This window comes from Oncorhynchus kisutch, linkage group LG17 (genome assembly GCF_002021735.2).
Source record: "Oncorhynchus kisutch isolate 150728-3 linkage group LG17, Okis_V2, whole genome shotgun sequence".
In the NCBI taxonomy this organism is placed as follows: Eukaryota; Metazoa; Chordata; class Actinopteri; order Salmoniformes; family Salmonidae; genus Oncorhynchus; species Oncorhynchus kisutch.
Genome location: NC_034190.2, coordinates 66,535,892 through 66,561,392, shown reverse-complemented (window position 1 = coordinate 66,561,392; position 25,501 = coordinate 66,535,892). Strand labels below are relative to the sequence as shown.

General features: G+C 41.2%; 1 protein-coding gene across 7 annotated transcripts; it reads left to right on the top strand.

The window, feature by feature from the left end:
- Positions 1 to 108: 108 nt before the first annotated feature.
- lemd1 (LEM domain containing 1) lies at positions 109 to 25,106 on the top strand. 7 transcript variants are annotated; one of them, XM_031794403.1, is made up of 9 exons: positions 109 to 191; positions 13,291 to 13,393; positions 13,488 to 13,610; positions 20,753 to 20,817; positions 22,817 to 22,909; positions 23,036 to 23,131; positions 23,302 to 23,391; positions 23,878 to 23,942; positions 24,255 to 25,106. In XM_031794403.1, exons 1-9 carry the CDS (start codon positions 186 to 188, stop codon positions 24,532 to 24,534), a joined length of 921 nt encoding a protein of 306 aa, XP_031650263.1. In that variant the 5' UTR covers positions 109 to 185; the 3' UTR covers positions 24,535 to 25,106. The 7 variants fall into 7 exon arrangements, with proteins under 7 accessions (XP_031650263.1, XP_020362228.1, XP_031650260.1 ...); XM_031794400.1 differs by lacking the exon at positions 109 to 191 and adding an exon at positions 7,110 to 7,597 and having other exon boundaries at positions 23,305 to 23,391; XM_031794399.1 differs by lacking the exon at positions 109 to 191 and adding an exon at positions 7,110 to 7,597.
- The last annotated feature ends 395 nt before the right edge of the window (positions 25,107 to 25,501 follow it).

Below are 25,501 nucleotides of genomic sequence, written 5' to 3'. Positions count from 1 at the left end.
AAGGTCTCTCTCTCTCTCTTTCAGTTTTCATTCTGCTTTACTCCCTCGGTCTCTCCACTCTTCTCTCGCCTCCTGCTTACACATTAACTCCTCCTCCCCACTACCCATTGTCTCTCTACAGTATCAGGCTGAGGGGATGCCATAGCCTACTCGCTCCAGTAAGGACACAGCCAGAAGATGAGGAAATGGAGGTAAGTGAAAGATTTATTACATCGAATAAATCTGCCCATCAGTAAACTGTGGGCTTAGGGCTAGTGTGTGAAAGCTACTTGTCCATGTTTTGGTAATTGTTATCTGATTGTATGAAAAAGGCAGCTTCAAATGAGAAGATCTTACTGTTGTTTTTCTGCTTACAGAATGCAGTGTTTGGTCTGTGATAGTGACTATGTAGTCTGACAGTAGTAGGTGCATGTGTATTGAATGAATAGTGGGTTGCAATGTGACTCGCTAGACATTTGATTGCTCTCCCTTATTCCTGTGTATTAGGGAAACAAGCAAATACCTCTGTGAGATGGAGTTTAAAACACAACTGCAAATAATGGAATGTATCGTATCCTGCACTGTAATAGTGAAGAGCAACCCAGAATGTATTTTTATCATCATTTTGTTTTGTCCATTACTCCACAGTATGTATGTGATTACATTCCACACAGACATATATTACATAAACACACTGACATACACTTCTGGTGTGTCTGACAGTGTGACAATGACTTCAATTGGCTCCCAGTGGAGATGAAACATTGTAGGATGTTTGGGATTAGTGCTAATCCTCCTGGCTGTGCTTCCCTGAGAATCACCTTATCGTCTGGCCAGTGTCTGACACACAGCAGAGCAGAGGCCTTGCTAATTTATGCCTGGACATGCATCAGTAGGCTCCCTGGCGTTATAGGATCTGGAGGAGGGAGGGGGCCAGAGGGGGCTGTCAACCCAGGGTTTGAATTGGGTGTCTGGGGAAAGAAGACTTATTAGGGGTGTGAGAGCTCACTGCTTTCCAAAAAAGTGAGCAGGGAATATTCTCACCAATAATAGCCATCTAATGTCTGCCGGGCAAATGAATGATCACCCTGGCTGGCTGGGAGACTATTAGAACAGAATAATAATGAGATGGGACAATAGTACAATGGCAGGCAAGATAGTACAGTAAGTTACTAGAGCATTGTCATATAATTGTAGGTACTGTAGGGCCTTCATATAATTAATTCCAGGTACAAAGGACAGTGCAAATAAAGCTCTGAATGTACTGTAGCTTTAGTTCTATTGCATTTTGGCCTGTTCTCTAAACACTTTCTGTCTTAAGATGGCCTGGCTCTTTTGCACCTATAATACAGCTATATACACTGAGTGTACCAAACATTAGGAACACCTTCCTAATATTAAGTTGCACCTCTTTTTATCCTCAGAACAGCCTCAATTTGTCAAGGCATGGACTCTACAAGGTGTCGAAAGCGTTCCACAGGGATGCTGGCCCATGTTGACTCCAATGCTTCCCATAGTTGTGTCAAGTTGGCTGGATGTCCTTTGGGTGGTGGAACATTCTTGATACATACGGGAAATTAAAACTGAAAAACCCAGCAGCATTGCAGTTCTTGACACAAACCGGTGCGCCTGGCACCTAATACCACACCCCGTTCAAAGGCACTTCAATATTTTGTCTTGTCCATTCACCCTCTGAATGGGACACATACACAATTCATGTCTCAATTGTCTAAAGGCTTAATAATCCTTCTTTAACCTGTCTCCTCCCCTTTATCTACAAGGATTGAAGAGGATTTACCAGTGACATCAATAAGGGATTATAGTTTTCACCTGGATTCACCTGGTCAGTTTATGTCATGGAAAGAGCAGGTGTTCTTAATGTTTTAATATACTCAGTCTACAAACCCCACATGGAAAAGTGCAGGTTTAAGGACAAAATTGGTTGGCAGTCTATAATCGTCCTACCCTCTTTGTGCTTTGTCTGAATAACTGTCCACTGCAGAGCAGAAGCCCTGTTCTGCAGTGGACAGTCACAGCCGTACAGGAAGCTTTGTGCTCGAGTTCAGAGAAAAAAAAAGCTTGCCTCAATGGGGCTTTTGTTGTTTGAGTTGGAGACACAGAAAGCACCAGAAACCCTGAACACTGACTGACAAATACCTGGCCCCCCTGTGCCTCAAATACCTCAGCTTTGCTCTTGATACAATTTCAACAAATACTGCCTCTGTCCTCCTCAGTTCCCCATTTTCTTCCCTGAGCTAGACTACAGCATCCATGTTTGTACTTTTTCCTCAACAGAGATGGCCAGCTTGAATGACCTGAATAAAGTGAACAGGGGACGGGTCTGACTGGTACAGACCAATAAAGAGAACAGGAGAGTTAATAGTGATTGAGTTAAAGGCCCAATGTAGTCAAAAACATGATTTCCCTGTGTTTTATATACATTTCCACACTATGAAATTGTGAAAATTATGATAATGCCATTTTAGTGTCAGGACATTTAGAAAATAGAGCCTGAAATTTCAGCCTGTTCCTGTGGCCTTCCTAGTGACATCAGCAGGCGGTGAATTAGTTCATAGACCAAAAAGAAACAGAGTTTCAAACCTATCTGTCAAAAACAGCTAGTGTTCAGTTTCCCCCTCCCCACTCCCAGAGAGTCCTAGAAAAATTCTTGCTTGAGAAATTGCTCTTTACTAAGAAGCAAATTTAAAAAAACTTTTTGAACATTTTAAACAAAAACAATTGCACTAAGGTACTTAATTGTTACACAGAAATGATTTGATATTAAGATAAAAATGGCTGCATGGGACCTTTAACAGTGATTTATGTATGTATTTCAGTCAGAAGGGCTGTACAGAAGACATTGCACTAATGGTAGGTACAGTTGGCCCCTTTGTTAAATAACATGTTTGGATGTCTCTCTCTATAGCTTTGGGTATGCTGTATAGGGAATTGGTTTGCAACAGAAGAAAAATCATTTCTATTGCATTGTTTTTCATTAAAAAAAAATGTTGAGGTGTGATGTTTGTGTGTTTTGGACTTATCCTAGAAACACTGTTAGGCTACCAGTTTTGATTGGACAAGGCTGAGTCTCTAAAAATAGCATATCTTAAATGGGCAGACTGTTCTGTCCATGCAACTAAAGCTTATCGTCCAGTTCCCAATCCCAAATATTCCCTCTGTTTGCACAAAGATTTAGTTAATTACCCAAAACTGCTTAGCTCTCTGTGTCTCAGTCATGAATGAATCAATGCTGAGGTCATTCTCCAATCCTTTGTCTGTGGTTCCAAACGTCAGGAAGAGGCCTGCCACTGAATAGAAATGACTGTTTACATAATCTGTCTTGTATTCACTGCTTTCCTTTAACACCACAAACACCCTTTTGATTAACACTTTACCTTTTTCCTTTAGACATTGACTGAAAGATTTGGAAAGAGTATTTCTGTAATTGAGTATTAAATGGCTTGCAGATAGATATTTTAGAATGATGTGTTGAATAGGGATCACTGTACGTATAGCCTAATATTTGAGTTTCCTCTGTCAAAAACACAATTCTTGTCCATTCACCGAGGAATCAGTTAGAAAAATAAAAGAATAATGAGATACTATAATTTATTTCCTCTGAGTCTTTGAAGACTACCAGTTCAGTTTCTTTGGTCAATTATTCAAAGGGATATGAGTTTTAAATCCTGACCAGTGCCTTCCTGCAACCTGCCCTTGTTATAATTACTCTTTTTCCAGCTTTTGATATTAAAATAATGTGTCTCAACATATTGCTGCATAACATTTTGGAGGCTAATAAACAAAAGAAGCACATTGGGACTATTCAGAAGTTTGTTGTTTTCCCTGATCATTTAGTCACGCCTGTGTTCTATGGCTTTCTATTCCTATGTGATTTCTCTCTGGTATGTCATGTAGGGTTTAAAGCCATTGTGTACAGAGTGGAAATGCAACCAGGGTACCGACTGTATTCTAAACATAGACCATGAGGAAGGAATATAATTTTGCCTCTATCACTTGCATATAGTCATAGTCTCTTTAATTATTGTACATCTATTATTTATTGATTCATAGGGCGGCGCACAATTGGCCGAGCGTTGTCCGGATTAGTGGAGGGTTCGGCCGGGGGTAGGCCATCATTATAAAATTAGAATTTGTTCTTAACTGACTAGTTAAATAAAGGTTAAATAAAATTAAAATTACCACAGATATCACAAAATCTGGTCTCCAAATCAACAGTAGGAACTTCATATAACATTTTAAATAGCCAAATAATATTTTTTGTCAAAGAATTAATCAAAATCAGCTGTCCATCATTTAGTGATAGCCTAAAGCATAAACACCTTCTATCCTCTGTGTTGGAGATAGGATGTAGTATCCTGTCAGATCCTTATCCTCCCTCCAGCTGCTCAGTCCCCTATCTACATCTGCCTAGAGCACGGTTAAAAACCTGGCATTCCTCCCTGCCTGGAGGAAATGCAATGAGGTTGGTACTCTATCACTGTCTATGTCCACATGCCAGTAAATCTGTCTCAGTCACCTTGTTTGGCATGTATATCCTTTTGAAACAGCTGTTATACACACATTATCCCACTTTTCAAGGAGTAAATAAAACCTGTCTCTGAGAAAACTGCCAGGAGGATGGGAATGGCTGCTGTAGCCACTGGGTGTAATAATGTAAGACAATTGTACAAAACGAGGACCCAAGCCCGCCACTGTCATCTCATGGGAAACAAACCAAACCCAGACAAATAGCCTACATACAGGTAGGTAAACTGGTAATAGGATATTTGTTACTCAGGTCCTATACTACGGGGCATAGCTTAGGCCTACCTTTCGAAGCCGGTAAACCAATAAGCATCTTCTTTTCTTCTGCAAGCATGACTGTATGCTCAAACTTCCACATTCTTTCTATGTCTTGCGTTCTTTATGCCAGCCTAAATGACAGAAGACGACAGGAAAAATTGATAACTAAGGAGGGTCCGGAGGATATGGAAAACGACTGGGCCAGAGGTAGGTTACGTCACCTGTGGACCTCCTCATAGGTACTGTATGGGCATGTTTAGGTATATCCTGAGAATGAAACATCTATAACATATACTCACACATTATATATATACAGATACCTACACACACACAAATATATACACACACACACACGTGTGTATGTATGTATGTATGTATGTACACACACACACACACACATACAGTTGAAGTCTACCTACACTTAGGTTGGAGTCATTAAAACTCGTTTTTCAACCACTCCACAAATGTCATGTTAACAAACTATAGTTTTGACCAGTCGGTTAGGACATCTACTTTGTGCATGACACAAGTCATTTTTCCAACAATTGTTTACAAATAGATTATTTCACTTATAATTCACTGTATCACAATTCCAGTGGGTCAGAAGTTTACATACACTAAGTTGACTGTGCCTTTAAACAGCTTGGAAAATTCCAGAAAATGATGTCATGGCTTTAGAAGCTTCTGATAGTTAACTGATGACATCAGTTGAGTCAATTGGAGGTGTACCTGTGGCTGTATTTCAAGGCCTACCTTCAAACTCAGTGCCTCTTTGCTTGACATCATGGGAAAGTCAAAAGAAATCAGCCATTGTAGACCTCCACATGTCTGGTTCATCCTTGGGAGCAATTTCAAAACGCCTGAAGGCACCACCTTCATCTGTACAAACAATAGTACGCAAGTATAAACACCATGGGACCATGTCATCATACCGCTCAGGAAGAAGTCTCCTAGAGATGAACGTACTTTGGTGCGAAAAGTGCAAATCAATCCCAGAACAACAGCAAAGGACCTTGTGAAGATGCTGGAGGAAACCGGTACAAAAGCATCTAGATCCTCTGTAAAACGAGTCCTATATTGACATAACCTGAAAGGCCGCCATAAAAAAGCCAGACTACGGTTCGCAACTGCACATGGGGACAAAGATCGTACTTTTTGGAGAAATGTCCTCTGGTTTGATGAAACATAAATAGAACTGTTTGGCCTTAATGACCATCGTTATGTTTGGAGGAAAAAGGGGGATGCTTGCAAGCTGAAGAACACCATCCCAACCGTGAAGCACGGGAGTGGCAGCATCATGTTGTGAGGGTGCTTTGCTGCAGGAGGGACTGCTGCACTTCACAAAATAGATGGCATCATGAGGAAGGACAATTATGTGTATATATTGAAGCAACATCTCAAGACATCAGTCAGGAAGGTAAAGCTTGGTCGCAACTGGTTCTTCCAAATGGACAATGACCCCAAGCATACTTCCAAAGTTGTGGCAAAATGGCTTAAGGACAACAAAGTGAAGCTTATTGGAGTGGCCATCACAAAGCCCTGACCTCAATCCTATAGAAAATGTGTGTGCAGAACTGAAAAAGTGTGTGTGAGCAAGGAGGCCTAAAAAATCTGACTCAGTTACACCAGCTCTGTCAGGAGGAATGGGCCAAAATTCACCCAACTTATTGTGGGAAGCTTGTGGAAGGCTACCCGAAACGTTTGACCCAAGTGAAACAATTTAAAGGCAGTGCTACCAAATACTAATTGAGTGTATGTAAACTTCTGACCCACTGGGAATGTGATGACAGAAATAAAAACTGAAATAATAAATTCTCTCTACTTTTCTTCTGACATTTCACATTCTTAAAATAAAGTGGTGATCCTAATTGACCTAAGACAGGGAATTTATACTAGTCTTAAATGTCGTGAATTGTGAAAAATTACTTTAAATGTATTTGGCTAAGGTGTAGGTGAACTTCCGACTTTAACTGTAATACATATATATATATGACAAGCCTGGTAAAGTAGAAACATTTACCTGTAGCTTCCCCAAATGATGCCCCAGTCAGCCTCACATGTAAATGTAGAAAAGTATTTCGTCAAAGTGACATTTGTAAACGCAAGCAAGTGTGATTTGAAAAAGCATTTAATCAAGAAGCAACACAAGTCATTCGGCGCCAAATCAGAGAAACAGCCGACAACCGTGCCTTCACTGCAGTACCAGCCAAACAAAGGTAACTATTTTAAGGGTACAAGCGCTAAATAATGCATAAAAACGGTATCAACAACTAATGTCAGTTAATACTATTAAAGTGAAATGTCACTGACGTAGCTAAGGAATCATGACTAGTCTGACTCAATTAGCTTAGTTAGCTAACTTACTGTAGCTCCTACAGTTGCAGCTGCTTGCTTGACTGTGTTGGCTGGCAAATCAAGTAACTCGTGCCCTCTGCCCTCTTCCAGGCAGCACCTGTTTCTCCGGCTGGGTGACGCGGTAGCTAGCTAGCAACGATTGCTGGTTCATTGGCATTGGACCGTCTCTTTACTTCAATAGCTAGCTTGCTAAACAAGTTGGCATATTGCTTGCTTTGGTGTATTGGTCGGCCCCTGGACGCGTGACATGCCCGTGTTTGTAGAAGACCCCGCTCAGTTCTCCAAGCCGAGACTGAAGTCGGAGTTAATAGCCCACAACGTCACCTTGCCTGCGGTGGAGAGCAAGAAGCAAGTTTATGTGGAACTATATTTGAAACATATCGTTCAGAAAAGTGCTGCAGATTTCTCTAGTGATGAGGAAGATGACGATGTTGTGGAAGTACAGGACAGTGAGGACTTTGTAAGTAGAGCTATCATGTCAATCGGATGGTTAGTTAATTATTTTGTATCAAGTAGCTCGAGTGAAACGCTTTATAACGTATACTGGTTCAAGCCAACATATGTGTTCTGATCTAGATTAATTGAGCTTTCTATACCCAGTCCTCCTAATCTATTTGGGAATAGGAATCGATCTCATATAAACTCTGATCATAAGTAATTTATGCGGTTTTATCAGCATCCAGGATTAGACCCACCCGTTGTATAATATTATGTGTTCCTCCCTTATTCAGTCATTTGCTCACGAGGGAACGTTCAAATGGTCTTAGCTTAGCAGAGGTAGTCAACTATAAACGAATGCTATACTTTACTGTACTTTATACTATACTAACATTTAGCATACAGTGTTTACTATGTCTATGGGGTCAGATCTTCTGGTAAACTAAGTTAAACATGTTCTTGATACTGTCCCAGGGTGACTGCCTAATAGTAAAGGGAGGACACAAGGTTGCATGCAGCTGTTGTAACCCCATATCAACTAATACCCTGAACTCTGCAAGGTCAGCTATATACTCGGCCTGGCTGGCTGGTCTGCAGAGGGGGGCAGGGAGGGGCCCATGAAGGGGGGGAGGGGGGGTCTTCCAGAACTGGGTCAACAATGCCATGCCATCATTCAGTGTGGTTTCACACTTAACTAGAGCTTTCAACAAGAATTAGGTTTTTGGTCTTAATTTAAGGTTAGGCATAAGGTTAGCAGTGTGTTAAAGGTTAGATTTCAAGTCAGATTTTAAGAAGATACATTGTAGAAATAGGCACCATCGAGAGCTTGGTTGCATCACCGCCTGGTATGGCAACAGCTTGGCATCCGACTATAAGGCGCTACTGGGGGTAGTGCTTACTGTAGTGGTGCTCGGGTCAGCTGTTTGTTCACCAGCCGCAATTTCTAATAACCCATCCGCAACCGCACGACTATATGTGATAAAGTGAAAATCTGAGGCCCACACCCAACCCTAACCCGCAAATATAGAAAATGCGCTATAGGCTACAGTCAAAGATGGCAGAATAATTTTTTTGACAGAGGGTGCAGGATTTTGTTTTGCCCGATTTAGATATGTTTCTGCTTACAATTTACAACATGTTGGTAGGCTATTTGTTAGTCAACTTGTCTATAATGAGATACTTGTAGCTTTTCTTTTGTCATTATATGTTGCCCTTGACTACTAAATATACCATTGCACAAAAGAACAATGTAATAGATCAATAGAATGAATTCTTCAATCTATAGTAGTTGACATCGGTAAAGTCTTTCTTCGCTGTCATCTTTTGCGGAGCAAAGACGTTTATGGACTGGGATGAAAATACAATAAAGCGATGCATATTTTATGTGGTTGAAATACTATCAACTTTCATTATGCTTTTATGATGAAGACAGCACCTCTACAGATCGTATCTAACTGAGCATTGCATTCTCTCAAGATGCAGAAAGAAATCAATCATATTTCTCCACTCCTGTTCCCAAATCCCAATTTTGCCGACATTTGGTGTATTATTTTACTGCAAGAAATGCTTAATTTTGCAGGAGTTATTATTAATTATAAACTGTGTGCTACCAGTCCTGAATGCTGATTGGCTGACAGCCGTGGTATATCAGACCGTATACCACAGGTATGACAAAACATCTTATTTTTACTGCTCTAATTACGTTGGTAACCAGTAGCAATAAGGCACCTTGGGGGTTCGTGGTATATGGCCAATATATCACGGCTAAGGCTGTGTCCAGGCACTCGTCGAGCCTAAGAATAGCCCTTAGCTGTGGTATATTGGCCATATACCACACCCTCTCGTGCCTTATTGCTTAAGACTATAGCCCAATTTGCACAGGACTAGTTTTTACTAGAGATTGTTGGTTATGTATTTATTACCCCAGAATATCCATTATTCCTGAGGACAATTCAGATGGGATATGCCCCCTGTAATTATTGTTTTTTTAAATGGACCGTTTTGACCGACTCCTGGAGGTAAGTCCAGGCGATAACAGGATACACTGATAACTCGAGCTTGGTTCCCAAGTTTCTAAACCATACCAAACCATCTTTATTATAGTGTCGCCATAATATTTGAATTGAGGAAGTGCGATCATAATCATTAGGATATTTTACCGATCCGCAGTAGAAGACTTCCAAAATGCCCCCTAGCCTTCAGATGTGTTTAACAGTTAACTTGCACTTGATATGCGTTTTTTAGGCTATGGATGAGAAAGTGAACTTGTTCCAAACGTGTAGCTCAGTTGTATGCTGCTTTGCGATCTATTAACAGCAAGGGTTGCATTAAACAGGCGCAATATTTTTTTTATGATGCATTTGGCCATGTTCAATTCATTCGCACAAAACATATAAACAAAAGCATTCACTGTGAAAGTTGTTACGTGTAGGCCATTCATATATAGGCTATGCGTAGCACAATTTATCCACTCAGGTCTTGTTTTCTTGCTCAAACCGTGAGCAACACCTGTAAAATTGACATTTTCTCTCAAAACACAGGGATGTCGATTCACACTGGACTACTATTATTAACAGTAGGTTATTCTGGTTAGTCGTCCAGATTTCAGTTTTCATTTAACCCATCTAAACAGTAGGTTACAGTTCCCCTGACATGCCATTGGCCTATTTGAAGTCCTGTCTTGTGACTGTCAAATTTGTAAAGCACCTCACAATCATCACATAAAAAATATATTTTTTTACATTCAAACAGCTCTCCTGTGAAGTTGTGACTTGTGACCTACGCTTAGTTTCCTGAATCGGGTCACATAACATAGCTGACATTACTATCATTCTCTTTTACCAATTCACCAAATCTTTTCCTAACATTACTTGTCTGGCCCTCCCTTCTCTTTATTTTCAACTCTCCTTTCGCAGCATTTATCTTATTCTTTTGCCTCCGGGGATTGATGTTAACTTTTTCTGCCCATTCCCAAAAGCATAATTTGGGGATTGGCTGTGTCAGCAATTTGGCGCGCATACAGTTAACCCCTAAAGTTTAGGGTTATGCACTAATTCCAGATAGCCTAAGATAATGAAAGAAAAACCTCAATGTACCTTATGTAAATTGCACAATAATTATACATTTTCTTTTTTTTTTAAAGGTTTTGTTTCTCTTTATTCCACCCGCCCTACAGCCACACAATATTTAATGACCCTAAACCCAGCCTGTGGGGACTGGCGGGTTATGAGTCAACTCGGGCATCACTATCATACAGCCTAGTACGGCCAAGCTTCCTGCCATCCAGGACCTCTATACTAGGCGTGTCAGAGGAAGGCCCAAAAAATTGTCAGACTCCAGCCACCCAAGTCATAGCCTGTTCTCTCTGCTACCGCATGGCAGGTGGTACCGGAGTGTCAAGTATAGGTCGAAAAGGCTCCTTAACAGCTTCTACCCCCAAGCCATAAATCTGCTGAACAACTAATCAAATGGATAACCGGACTATTTGCATTGACCCCCCCCCCCCCCCCCCCTTTTTATGCTGCTGTTTATTATCTATACATAGTCACTTTACCCTTACCTACATGTACATATAACCTGTACCCCATTCACATTGACTTGGTACCCCCTGTATATAGCCTCATTATTGTTATTTTATTGTGTTACTTTTTTTGTTTATTTAGTAAATATTTTCTTAACTGCATTGTTGGATAAGGGCTTGTAAGTAAGCATTTCACGGTAAGGTGAAATGTTGTGTTCAGCGCATTTGACAAATCCGATTTGATTTGGTTTAGCTGTAATGGTGTCATTGGCTCTGGTAACTAGCGACACCCAGGGTTGTGTTCTCAGATGTCTTCTCAGCTGCTTTCTCTGGTCGAACACATGCTTGATGCTTTCAAAGGCTGCTGCTGCTGTACCGGATTGTCGTCTTTGCAACTTACAGCACAGTCAGCTAGTCTGCTAGTCTGTCAATGAATATATATGAACACTGAAGTATTTTTCAATAAAGGCTAGAACCAAGCATTATGGATAAGTTGAATTGTAGACAAAACAGGGTGTCTTCGATAGAAGCTTTAATGGGGGTGGTATTTGAATCGCTGTTAAACCCCTTTGTACAACTTGCCGTTATATTGATGTTCTGCTGTAACAGCTAGTTTATCATGATGTTTGATTCAGCATTCAATTATCATTATAGTAGACATGATACATACACTGCTCAAAAAATAAAGGGAACACTAAAATAACACATCCTAGATCTGAATGAATGTAATATTCTTATTAAATACATTTTTCTTTACATAGTTGAATGTGCTGACAACAAAATCACACAAATTATCAATGGACATCAAATTTATCAACCCATGGAGGTCTGGATTTGGAGTTGCACTCAAAATTAAAGTGGAAAACCACACTACAGGTTGATCCAACTTTGATGTAATGTCCTTAAAACAAGTCAAAATGAGGGTCAGTAGTGTGTGTGGCCTCCCTACAACGCCTGGGCATGCTCCTGATGAGGTGGCGGATGGTCTCCTGAGGGATCTCCTCCCAGACCTGGACTAAAGCATCCGCCAACTCCTGGACTGTCTGTGGTGCAACGTGGCGTTGGTGAATGGAGCGAGACATGATGTGCTCAATTGGATTCAGGTCTGGGGAACAGGCGGGCCAGTCCATAGCATCAATGCCTTCCTCTTGCAGGAACTGCTGACACACTCCAGCCACATGAGGTCTAGCATTGTCTTTCATTAGGAGGAACCCAGGGCCAACCGCACCAGCATATGGTCTCACAAGGGGTCTGAGGATCTCATCTCGGTACCTAATGGCAGTCAGGCTACCAAAGAAATGCCACCCCACACCATGACTGACCCACCGCCAAACCGGTCATGCTGGAGGATGTTGCAGGCAGCAGAACGTTCTCCACAGTGTCTCCAGCCTGTCACGTCTGTCACGTGCTCAGTGTGAACCTGCTTTCGGACCCTCATTACCATCCTCATGGAGTCTGTTTCTGACCGTTTGAGCAGACACATGCACATTTGTGGCCTGCTGGAGGTCATTTTTGCAGTGCTCTGGCAGTGCTCCTCCTGCTCCTCCTTGCACAAAGGCGGAGGTAGCGGTCCTGCTGCTGAGTTGTTGCCCTCCTACGGCCTCCTCCACGTCTCCTGATGTACTGGCCTGTCTCCTGGTAGCGCCTCCATGCTCTGGACACTACGCTGACAGACACAGCAAACCTTCTTGACACAGCTCGCATTGATGTGCCATCCTGGATGAGCTGCACTACCTGAGCCACTTGTGTGGGTTGTAGACTCCGTCTCATGCTACCACTAGAGTGAAAGCACCGCCAGCATTCAAAAGTGACCAAAACATCAGCCAGGAAGCATAGGAACTGAGAAGTGGTCTGTGGTTACCACCTGCAGAACCACTCCTTTATTGGGGGTGTCTTGCTAATTGCCTATAATTTCCACCTGTTGTCTATACCATTTGCACAACAACATGTGACATTTATTGTCAATCCGTGTTGCTTCCTAAGTGGACAGTTTGATTTCACAGAAGTGTGATTGACTTGGAGTTATATTGTGTTGTTTAAGTGTTCCCTTAATTTTTTTGAGCAGTGTATATGTTTCTATTAGTACGATCAACATGACTGTGTTTTACCCTGTCTAGTTTAAGACACAGTTCTCAGTTATGGTAAAAGTTGTGTAATGTCTTTTCATCATACATGGTAGTTTCCTGTCCCCACAGGAAGAGGAGAAAGATCCAAAGATGTTAGACCCCAGTGTACTGACAGATGATGAGCTTAAGACCACACTACTCAAATATGGAGTGGAAGCTGGACCCATTGTAGGTGAGATTATTCCCAGACTACACTGTTTACAGATGGTCTATTTACCTATATTATTATACAATGTATTCTCATCTTATGTTTGTGTGTGTGATAGCCACCACTAGGTCTATATATGAGAGGAAGTTGCAGAGGCTACTAAAACCTGCCCAGCCCTGGCAGAACGGTGGCACAGGGGATGCAGACCAGTACTCAGACAGTGAAGGGGACGAAGAGTCAGGTATGATTATTAAGTTGTAACTTTCTAATGTCAACTTTGGTATCAGGGTGAAATGTCTGTGTGTGTGTGTGTGTGTATATATTAGAGGTCGACTGATTCGGAATGGCCGATTTTAATTAGGGCCGATTTCAAGTTTTCATAACAATCGGAAATCAGTATTTTTGGATGCCGATTTAAAAAAAAAATAATAATAATATATATTTTTTTTACGACTTTATTTAACGAGGCAAGTCAGTTAACACAATCTTATTTTTCAATGACGGCCTAGGAACGGTGGGTTAACTGCCTTGTTCAGGGGCAGAATGACAGATTTTTACTTTGTCAGCTCAGGGATTCAATCTTGCAACCTTACGGTTAACTAGTCTAACACTCTAACCACCTGCCTCACGAGGAGCCTGCCTGTTACGCGAATGCAGTAAGAAGCCACGGTAAGTTGCTAGCTAGCATTAAACTTATCGTATAAAAAACAATCAATCAATCATAATCACTAGTTAACTACACATGGTTGATGATATTACTAGTTTATCTAGCATGTCCTGCATTGCATATAATCAATGCGGTGCGCATTCGCGAAAAAGGACTGTCGTTGCTCCAACGTGCACCTAACCATAAACATCAAAGCCTTTCTTAAAATCAATACACAGAAGTATATATTTTTAAACCTGCATATTTAGCTAAAAGAAAGGTTAGCAGGCAATATTAACCAGGTGAAATTGTGTCACTTTTCCTGCATTCATTGCACGCAGAGTCAGGGTATATGCAACAGTTTGGGCCGCCTGGCTCATTGCAAACTAATTTGCCAGAATTGTACGTAATTATGACATAACATTGAATGTTGTGCAATGTAACAGCAATATTTCGACTTAGGGATGCCATCTGTTAGATGAAATAGTATTTCACTGAAAGAATAAACGTTTTGTTTTTGAGATGATGGTTTCCGGATTCAACCATATTAATGACCTAAGGCTCGTATTTCTGTGTTATTATGTTATAATTAAGTCTATGATTTGATAGAGCAGTCTGACTGAGCGATGGTAGGCACCAGCAGGCTCGTAAGAATTCATTCAAACAGCACTTTTGTGCGTTTTGCCAGCAGCTCTTCCCTGTGCTTTAAGCATTGCGCTGTTTATGACTTCAAGCCTATCAACTCCCAGATTAGGCTGGTGTAACCGATGTGAAATGGCTAGCTAGTTAGTGGGGTGAGCGCTAATAGCGTTTCAAACGTCACTCGCTCTGAGACTTGGAGTAGTTGTTCCCCTTACTCTGCATGGGTAACGCTGCTTCGAGGGTGGCTGTTATCGATGTGTTCCTGGTTCGAGCCCAGGTAGCGGAGAGGGATGGAAGCTATACTGTTACACTGGCAATACTAAAGTGCCTATAAGAACATCCAACAGTAAAAGGTATATGAAATACAAATCGTATAGAGAGAAATATTCCTATAATAACTGCAACCTAAAACTTCTTACCTGGGAATATTGAAGACTCATATTAAAAGGAACCACCAGCTTTCATATGTTCTCATGTTCTGAGCAAGGAACTTAAACGTTAGCTTTCTTACATGGCACATATTGCACTTTTACTTTCTTCTCCAACACTTTGTTTTTGCATTATTTAAACCAAATTGAACATGTTTCATTATTTATTTGAGGCTAAATTGATTTTATTGATGTATTATATTAAGTTAAAATAAGTGTTCATTCAGCATTACTGTAATTGTAATTATTACAAATAAATACAAAATTGGCCGATTAATCGGTATCTGCTTTTTTTTGGTCCTCCAATAATCGGAATCGGCGTTGAAAATCATAATCGGTCGACCTCTAGTGTGTGTGTATATATTACACACACACACACAGTGGGGAGAACAAGTGTTTGATACACTGCCGATTTTGCAGGTTTTCCTACTTACAAAGCATGTAGAGGTCTGTAATTTTTATCATAGGTACACTTCAACTGTGAGAGACGGAATCTAAAACAAAAATCCAGAAAATCACATTGTATGATTTTTAAGTAATTAATTGGCATTTTAAGTATTTGATATATTACAAAAGCAGAACTTAATATTTGGTACAGAAACCTTTGTTTGCAATTACAGAGATCATACGTGTCCTGTAGTTCTTGGAAAATACAGTGCCTTGCGAAAGTATTCGGCCCCCTTGAACTTTGCGACCTTTTGCCACATTTCAGGCTTCAAACATAAAGATATAAAACTGTATTTTTTTGTGAAGAATCAACAATAAGTGGGACACAATCATGAAGTGGAACGGCATTTATTGGATATTTCAAACTTTTTTAACAAATCAAAAACTGAAAAATTGGGCGTGCAAAATTATTCAGCCCCTTTACTTTCAGTGCAGCAAACTCTCTCCAGAAGTTCAGTGAGGATCTCTGAATGATCCAATGTTGACCTAAATGACTAATGATGATAAATACAATCCACCTGTGTGTAATCAAGTCTCCGTATAAATGCACCTGCACTGTGATAGTCTCAGAGGTCCGTTAAAAGCGCAGAGAGCATCATGAAGAACAAGGAACACACCAGGCAGGTCCGAGATACTGTTGTGAAGAAGTTTAAAGCCGGATTTGGATACAAAAAGATTTCCCAAGCTTTAAACATCCCAAGTAGCACTGTGCAAGCGATAATATTGAAATGGAAGGAGTATCAGACCACTGCAAATCTACCAAGACCTGGCCGTCCCTCTAAACTTTCAGCTCATACAAGGAGAAGACTGATCAGAGATGCAGCCAAGAGGCCCATGATCACTCTGGATGAACTGCAGAGATCTACAGCTGAGGTGGGAGACTCTGTCCATAGGACAACAATCAGTCGTATATTGCACAAATCTGGCCTTTATGGAAGAGTGGCAAGAAGAAAGCCATTTCTTAAAGATATCCATAAAAAGTGTCGTTTAAAGTTTGCCACAAGCCACCTGGGAGACACACCAAACATGTGGAAGAAGGTGCTCTGGTCAGATGAAACCAAAATTGAACTTTTTGGCAACAATGCAAAACGTTATGTTTGGCGTAAAAGCAACACAGCTCATCACCCTGAACACACCATCCCCACTGTCAAACATGGTGGTGGCAGCATCATGGTTTGGGCCTGCTTTTCTTCAGCAGGGACAGGGAAGATGGTTAAAATTGATGGGAAGATGGATGGAGCCAAATACAGGACCATTCTGGAAGAAAACCTGATGGAGTCTGCAAAAGACCTGAGACTGGGACGGAGATTTGTCTTCCAACAAGACAATGATCCAAAACATAAAGCAAAATCTACAATGGAATGGTTCAAAAATAAACATATCCAGGTGTTAGAATGGCCAAGTCAGTCCAGACCTGAATCCAATCGAGAATCTGTGGAAAGAACTGAAAACTGCTGTTCACAAATGCTCTCCATCCAACCTCACTAAGCTCGAGCTGTTTTGCAAGGAGGAATGGGGACATTTTTCAGTCTCTCGATGTGCAAAACTGATAGACATACCCCAAGCGACTTACAGCTGTAATCGCAGCAAAAGGTGGCGCTACAAAGTATTAACTTAAGGGGGCTGAATAATTTTGCACGCCCAATTTTTCAGTTTTTGAATTGTTAAAAAAGTTTGAAATATCCAATAAATGCAGTTCCACTTCATGATTGTGTCCCACTTATTGTTGATTCTTCACAAAAAAATACAGTTTTATATCTTTATGTTTGAAGCCTGAAATGTGGCAAAAGGTCGCAAAGTTCAAGGGGGCCGAATACTTTCGCAAGGCACTGTATATATATATATATATATATATATATATATATATATATATATATATATATATATACCTATACACTGCTCAAAAAAATAAAGGGAACACTTAAACAACACAATGTAACTCCAAGTCAATCACACTTCTGTGAAATCAAACTGTCCACTTAGGAAGCAACACTGATTGACAATAAATTTCACATGCTGTTGTGCAAATGGAATAGACAACTGGTGGAAAATATAGGCAATTAGCAAAACACCCCCAGTAAAGGAGTGGTTCTGCAGGTGGTGACCACAGACCACTTCTCAGTTCCTATGCTTCCTGGCTGATGTTTTGGTCACTTTTGAATGCTGGCGGTGCTTTCACTCTAGGGGCTAGCATGAGACGGAGTCTACAACCCACACAAGTGGCTCAGGTAGTGCAGCTCATCCAGGATGGGACATCAATGCGAGCTGTGGCAAGGTTTGCTGTGTCTGTCAGAGTAGTAGCCAGTGCATGTAGGCGCTACCAGGAGACAGGCCAAGTACATCAGGAGACGTGGAGGAGGCCGTAGGAGGGCAACAACCCAGCAGCAGGACCGCTACCTCCGCCTTTGTGCAAGGAGGAGCAGGAGGAGCACTGCCAGAGCCCTGCAAAATGACCTCCAGCAGGACACAAATGTGCATGTGTCTGCTCAAACGGTCAGAAACAGACTCCATGAGGATGGTATGAGGGTCCGACGTCCACAGGTGGGGGTTGTACTTACAGCCCAACACCGTGCAGGACGTTTGGCATTTGCCAGAGAACACCAAGATTGGCAAATTCACCACTGGCGCCCTGTGCTCTTCACAGATGAAAGCAGGTTCACACTGAGCACATGTGACAGACGTGACAGAGTCTGGAGACTCCGTGGAGAACGTTCTCCTGCCTGCAACATCCTCCAGCATGACCGGTTTGGCGGTAGGTCAGTCATGGTGTGGGGTGGCATTTCTGTGGGGGGCCGCACAGCCCTCCATGTGCTCGCCAGAGGTAGCCTGACTGCCATTAGGTACCGAGATGAGATCCTCAGACCCCTTGTGAGACCATATGCGGGTGCGGTTAGCCCTGGGTTCCTCCTAATGCAAGACAATGCTAGACCTCATGTGGCTGGAGTGTGTCAGCAGTTCCTGCAAGAGGAAGGCCTTGATGCTATGGACTGGCCCGACTATTCCCCAGACCTGAATCCAATTGAGAACCCCTGGGACATCATGTCTCGCTCCATCCACCAACGCCTTGTTGCACCACAGACAGTCCAGGAGTTGGCGGATGCTTTAGTCCAGGTCTGGGAGGAGATCCCTCAGGAGACCATCCGCCACCTCATCAGGAGCATGCCCAGGTGTTGTATGGAGGTCATACAAGCACATGGAGGTCATACAAGCACGTGGAGGCCACACACACACTACGGAGCCTCATTGTGACTTGTTTTAAGGACATTACATCAAAGTTGGATCAGCCTGTAGTGTGGTTTTCCACTTTAGTTTTGAGTGTGACTCCAAATCCAAACCTCCATGGGTTGATACATTTGATTTCCATTGATAATATTTGTGTGATTTTGTTGTCAGCACATTCAGCTATGTAAAGAAAAAAGTATTTAATAAGAATATTTCATTCATTCAGATCTAGGATGTGTTATTTTAGTGTTCCCTTTATTTTTTTGAGCTGTGTGTGTGTGTGTGTGTGTGTGTGTGTGTGTGTGTGTGTGTGTGTATGTGTATATATATATTACTTTGGACACACCTACTCTTTCAAAGATTTCTTTATTTTTTTTATTTTCTACATTGATGAATAATATTGAAGACATCAAAACTATGAAATAACACATTTGGAACATTTGGCATTCTCTCAACCAGCTTTTCCAACTGTCTTGAAGGAGATCCCACATATGCTGAGCACTTGCTGGCTGCGTTTCCTTCAACTCATCCCAAACCATCTCAATTAGGTTGAGGTCGGGTGATCTGATGCGGCACTCCTTCCCTGTCCTTCTTTGTCAAATAACCCTTACACAGCCTGGAGGTTTGTTGGGTCATTGTCCTGTTGAAAAACAAATTATAGTCCCACTAAGCGCAAAACAGATGGGATGCCATGCTGGTTAAGTGTGCCTTGAATTCTAAATAAATCACTGACAGTGTCACCAGCAAAGCACCCCCCACACATCACACCTCCTCATGCTTCACGGTGGGAACCACACATGCAGAGATCATCCGTTCACCTACTCTGCGTCTCACAAAGACATGCGAATGGAACCAAAAATCTCAAATTTGAACTCATCAGACCAAAAGACAGATTTCCACCGGTCTAATGTTCTTTGCTTGTGTTTCTTAGCCCAAGTAAGTATTTTCTTATTGGTGTCCTTTAGTAGTGGTTTCTTTTGCTGCAATTCGACCATGAAGGCCTGGTTCACGCAATCAACTGTTCAGAGGAGACGTTGACATGTGTCTGTTACTTAATCTATGAAGCATTTATTTGGGCTGCAATTTCTGAGGCTGGTAACTCTAATGAAATTATCCTCTGCAGCAGAGCTAACTCTGGGTCTTCCATTCATGTGGCGGCCCTCATGAGAGCCAGTTTCATCATAGCACTTGATGGGTTTTGCGACTGCACTTGAAGAAACTTTCAAAGTACTTTAAATGATCCGGAATGACTACATGTCTTAAATTAATGATGGACTGTAATTTCTCTTCCACAGTTTTGATGTCTTCACTATTATTCTACAATGTAGAAAATAGTCAAAATAAATAAAAACCCTGGAATGAGTATGTGTGTCCAAACCTTTGTCTGGTATTGTAGGTCCATCAGTAATTTACCCATGTGAACTATGACCTACCCTATTTTCTTACTTAACATTTTCAGGATTGACTGACCTTCATGTCTTAAAGTAATGATGGACTGTTGTTTCTCTTTGCTTATTTGAGCTGTTCTTGCCATAATATGGACTTGGTCTTTTACCAAATTCTTTATACCACCCCTACCTTGTCACAACTGATTGGCTCAAACGCATTAAGAAGGAAAATAAATCCCACATTTGAACTTTTAACACGGCACACCTGTTAATTTAAATGCATTCCAGGTTACTACCTCATGAAGTTGGTTGAGAGAACGCCAAGAGTGCAAAACTGTCAAGGCAGAGGGTGTCTACCTTGAAGAATAGAAAATATATTTTGATTTGTTTAACACCTTTTTTGGTTCCTACATGATTTCATGTGTTAGTTCATAGTTTCATGTCTTCACTATTATTCTATAATATAGTAAAATAAAATCCTTGAATGAGTAAATGTGTCAACTTTTGACTGGTACTGTATATGTGTATATATAAATCAATTGCCATCATACTGTGCTGATATACCAGCAATCAATCTAATCTTATGGGTTTCTGCCTCCTGATTTTGCAGTTTCACAACAAGGAAGCCCAGAGACAGTTTCATTAATGGAGGAAAACCTGCCCGTTGACATGCGGGTGAGTGCATTCATACTCTGGTTTTCAGAACTGTGCTCAGAGCAAAGATCAGTACCTATGTTAAGCCTCTCATTCCTTTAAGAATAGTAAATGTCCTTTGCAGTTACAGTATGTCATGTTCCTCAAGATATGAAAGGAGAGAACATTGCCTGCAGTGCCATCTGGTGGCAGTAATTGGTATCTCTGGACATGGATCTAATAATGAAAACTCTCTCAATGTAAAGATAAGTTATATTTTAGGAGTGGTTCTCAGCTAAGTTATGCCTTACTTTTAATAGATGGTACCGCACTCATGGAATAATAAAAACACGGAATATCACTATCATCAGTGTTTTATGCCTTTGTCCAGAATGGTAAATCTGCCTATTCATTATGTATTATTTATTCACAAAATCAATGTTTTAAAATGGGTGATGGAATTATTTCATGAGGGTAATGCTTTTGTGTAATGGGATGATAATGGTGCCACCCTGGCAGCTGGTTCGAAGAGATCCGGGCCTCTTTGAAATCGATCCCGGGAGGATTGCAGGGTATCATGGGAATGTGGCTGAGTTGTCTGCCACAGCAGAGTGGGAGCACCAGCTTCCCCCCTCACCTGTTACCCATGGGCATGTGCTGAGCAGAACATCCTCTGTACTAGGACTGCCCACAGATTTAGGGATATACCACTACACTCACTGAACTTCCTCCCACTGTAACACTTTCATAATGACTTACTTTTTACAGACATTCTTCTTCAATGGGCATGGGATCTCTCCCCTTCTGCTAGCAATTCATTTAATATATACTGAATAAAAATATAAACGCAACATGCAACAATTTCAACGATTTTACTGCGTTACAGTTCATATAAGGAAATCAGTCAATTGAAATAAATTCAAATTAAATACAATTTTCTTTGTCACATGCGCCGAATACAACAGGTGAAATACTTACTTACAGGCCTTAAGCCCTTAACCAACAATGCTTTAACACTTATTTTTCTTAAATCTTAAGTAAAAAAAGAAAAAAAAGAAGTAACAATATAATTAAACGTCAGCAGTAAAATAACAATAGCGAGGCTATATACGGGGTACTGGTACAGAGTCAATGTGCAGGGGCACCGGTTAGTCGAGGTAATATGTACATGTAGGTAGAGTTAAAGTGACTATACATAGATAATAAACAGAGTAGTCCTGGGCAGGGGCACAGCCATGGAGGGGCCTGGGAGGGCATAGGCCCACCCACTTGGGAGCCAGCCAATCAGAATGAGTTTTTCCCACAAAAGGGCTTTATTACAGACATAAATACTCCTCAGTTTCATCAGCTGTCCAGGTGGCTGGTTTCAGATGATCCTGCAGATGAAGAAGCTGGAAGTGGAGGTCCTGGGCTGGTGTGGTTACACGTGGTCTGCCGTTGTGAAGTTGGTTGGACATACTGCCAAATTCTCTAAAACGACAGAGGCGGCTTATGGTAGAGAAATTAACATTCAATTCTCTGGCAATAGCTTTGGTGGACATTCCTGCAGTCAGCATGCCAATTGCACGTCCTTCAACTTGAGACATCTGTGGCATTGTGTTGTGTGACAACTGCACATTTAAGAGTGGCCATTTATTGCCCCCAGCACAAGGTACACCTGTGTAATGATCATGCTGTTTAATCAGCTTCTTGATATACCATACCAGTCAGGTGGATGGATTATCTTGGCAAAGGAGAAATGCTCACTAACAGGGAAGTAAACAAATTTGTGCACAACATTTTAGAGAAATAAGATTTTTGTGCATATGGAACATTTCTGGGATATTTAATTTTAGCTCATGAAACATAAAACCAACACTTTACATTTTGCGTTTATATTTTTGTTCAGTATAAAATGTGCATGAGTCTGGGCACCCTTTTCTCACTCCAAAGATGGTGCAAGGATTTTGGTGGGGTTTTTCACTTATGGAGAGTATATTCTAAGGGATCAAGCAAGCTGTTGGTGTATATTTATTTTTAAGTTCTGTCCTAACCCCTGCAGGTGTCGCCCCAGTCTGTGTCTCTGAGAGGTGGTTGTGATGTTGACTCCTCTTTGTCCTCTAAGAGCTTCAGCATTACTCAAATGGTGGAGGAGGGAAGTTTGTTTTGAACTGATTTTGGTATCTAGTCTTAATGATCATATTTACTATGTAAAATATGCAATTCTATCAATCTCCACTGGAGTGATATGCTGTATTTACATTTTCCTGTGGAACTACAGTTTGAGAGTCGGATCCCTCTCTCCAGTAGTGGACCAGAAATCAAGCGAGGGAACAACAGGAGTAGTAATCAAGGACCTTGCCCCAGGCCCTACTGGGTCAGTAGTATTCACAAACAGTTCAATAATCTTATCAGTGACAGGCTGGTGTTGGTGGTTATCGGGTTTCTGTGATTCACTGGGCGTGGTAAACATTGTGTGGGTGTACAGGGCTGAGAGGGAAACGAGGATGTAACATTTAATTTGTGTGGTTTCGCACCTATTTTTAGCAGGAAGCGGCGACGGTGGACAAGTATACGATGACTAACAGATCCCTATTCATCACCCCTAAGACATCCCTTTTCAAACGGCAAATCAAGGCACATACATTAGCTTGTTTACCCAAGTCTTTTAGATTCTTTTTTTACGCTCTTTCAACAGTTCATATACTTGTGCTTTCAGGTCTACATGCAGATCTGCAGGGCTCATTCTATTACTCTGTTTATAAATTGACTGTCAGTATGTGAGTTTAATTGGGTGGGTCTTCATGTATATAGCCAAGCCAGTGGTTTAATTAGTGCTCATTCATACCTAAATTAATGTTTTACTGAGAAAAGGTTGATACATTAGTTGACTGTACTTTCACTTGAGGACTTTAATCTTATGGTCTAGCTAGCACAATAATCACAAGTGTCTTTATCTGACTTTCCTGTTTTCCCCAAACTTTTAATTATCTATTTTTGGCATTCCACCTGACCTGTTTTAAGGTGGTGAGGGCAGACACTGGTGTGGAAACTTCTCGTTCCTCTCATCTATTTTGGTGTGTGTCAGTCTCTGATATGTGCTTCTGTTTGTCCGGTCTTTAGGAGCCAGTCACAGATGTTCTGATGGAGATGTTCCCAGAGACAGAACCCACACCAACTGGCATTGCGTAAGTCCAGTCTCTCATAAAAATACACTACACAGTAGACTAGAAATTAAAGAAGTCTGCAGTCACATCAGCCTTTGTCCAAACCTGGTTAAGCAGTCAGTTGCTACCGGTATTTTAATTGAAAGGTACCCTGTCTGGGTTATTCTGCAATCTATTGGTTCCTTCATATACAGTACTAAAACAGAACGCATCAGCCCCAGCAACTCTTTCGGACCAGAGTTGGAGAATTCTGGTTTACCTATGTCTACTATAGGTACATGGAATATTAGTATTTGGGTACTACGATGTTGCTAATTCCCCCCTTTATTCCAGTGCCACCCGTCGGAGGCCTATCAAGGGTGCAGCGGGGCGACCGGTCCAGTTTAAATACCCAGACCTCCCTGCTAGTCCCATGACCCTACAGCGATGGGCAGTGGAGCATCGCCTGGTTCCTCTGTGGGTCCAGATCCTGGTCTTCTTCATCGTGGCCTGTCTCCTCTACCTCATCTATGCTGCCATGGAGGATAGCTTGGCCAATCCCTTTGTGGCTTTGCTGGACAACCTCAGCATGGAGATGGAGACTGAGGGGCTGTCCCTCCAGGCTGAACCCTAGGATATTCCTCTGCTCGTTCTCTAGGGAGGCATAATTCCCCTGCTCCTCCTCAATACTCCACACATTGGTTTACAGTTGTTGTGCGGAACATCATTTTGTTACCATCATTCAAAGCCTTTTTTTTCTTCTTTTTTTAAAAACTCTATATATGGCTCTGGTGTCATTCTCCTTTGGACAATCCTGTTAGTTCGAAAATGTTACGGTGAAACCTACTGTGCTGTTCAAATGCATACAGGATCAGTGCAAGTGCAGAAAACAAATGACTAGGCCTACATTTTTTTAAATAATAAAAACATGTATGAAATTTGTAACTTAATTGAGTTTTTGTATTTAATGTATGTCTCAATGACAAATTCATGGGGTTACAGTTTAAGTTACACTGTTGGTTTTGTTTGTGGCCTTATCAAAAACAAGTCAAGTGTTATGTGGAGCTCACCAAAGATGCGGTCAAGACAAAATGTCTTCAGTGTAATATGAAACATGCAAGTTGATTTTTCAAGAGTTGCTTATTGTGTAGTTGTCTGAGTTAATTTGAATAAAGAGCATTTGACATGTTCTGTCTAATAAAACAAGTGCTACATTTATTTTTTTATTTTTTATTTCACCTTTATTTAACCAGGTAGGCTAGTTGAGAACAAGTTCTCATTTGCAACTGCGACCTGGCCAAGATAAAGCATAGCAGTGTGAGCATACAACAAAGAGTTACACATGGAGTAAACAATTAACAAGTCAATAACACAGTAGAAAACAAAGGGGGGGTCTATATACAATGTGTGCAAAAGGCATGAGGAGGTAGGCAAATAATTACAATTTTGCAGATTAACACTGGAGTGATAAATGATCAGATGGTCATGTACAGGTAGAGATATTGGTGTGCAGAAGAGCAGAAAAGTAGATAAATAAAAACAGTATGGGGATGAGGTAGGTGAAAAGGGTGGGCTATTTACCAATAGACTATGTGCAGCTG

Excerpts from the sequence above, each read along its gene's own strand:
- lemd1 (XM_031794399.1), top strand. The coding sequence starts at position 7,385 with ATGCCCGTGTTTGTAGAAGACCCCGCTCAGTTCTCCAAGCCGAGACTG. Across the intron at positions 7,598-13,290 it reads TACAGGACAGTGAGGACTTT|GAAGAGGAGAAAGATCCAAA; the intron begins GTAAGTAGAGCT and ends CTGTCCCCACAG. Across the intron at positions 23,392-23,877 it reads TTTTCAAACGGCAAATCAAG|GAGCCAGTCACAGATGTTCT; the intron begins GCACATACATTA and ends TCCGGTCTTTAG.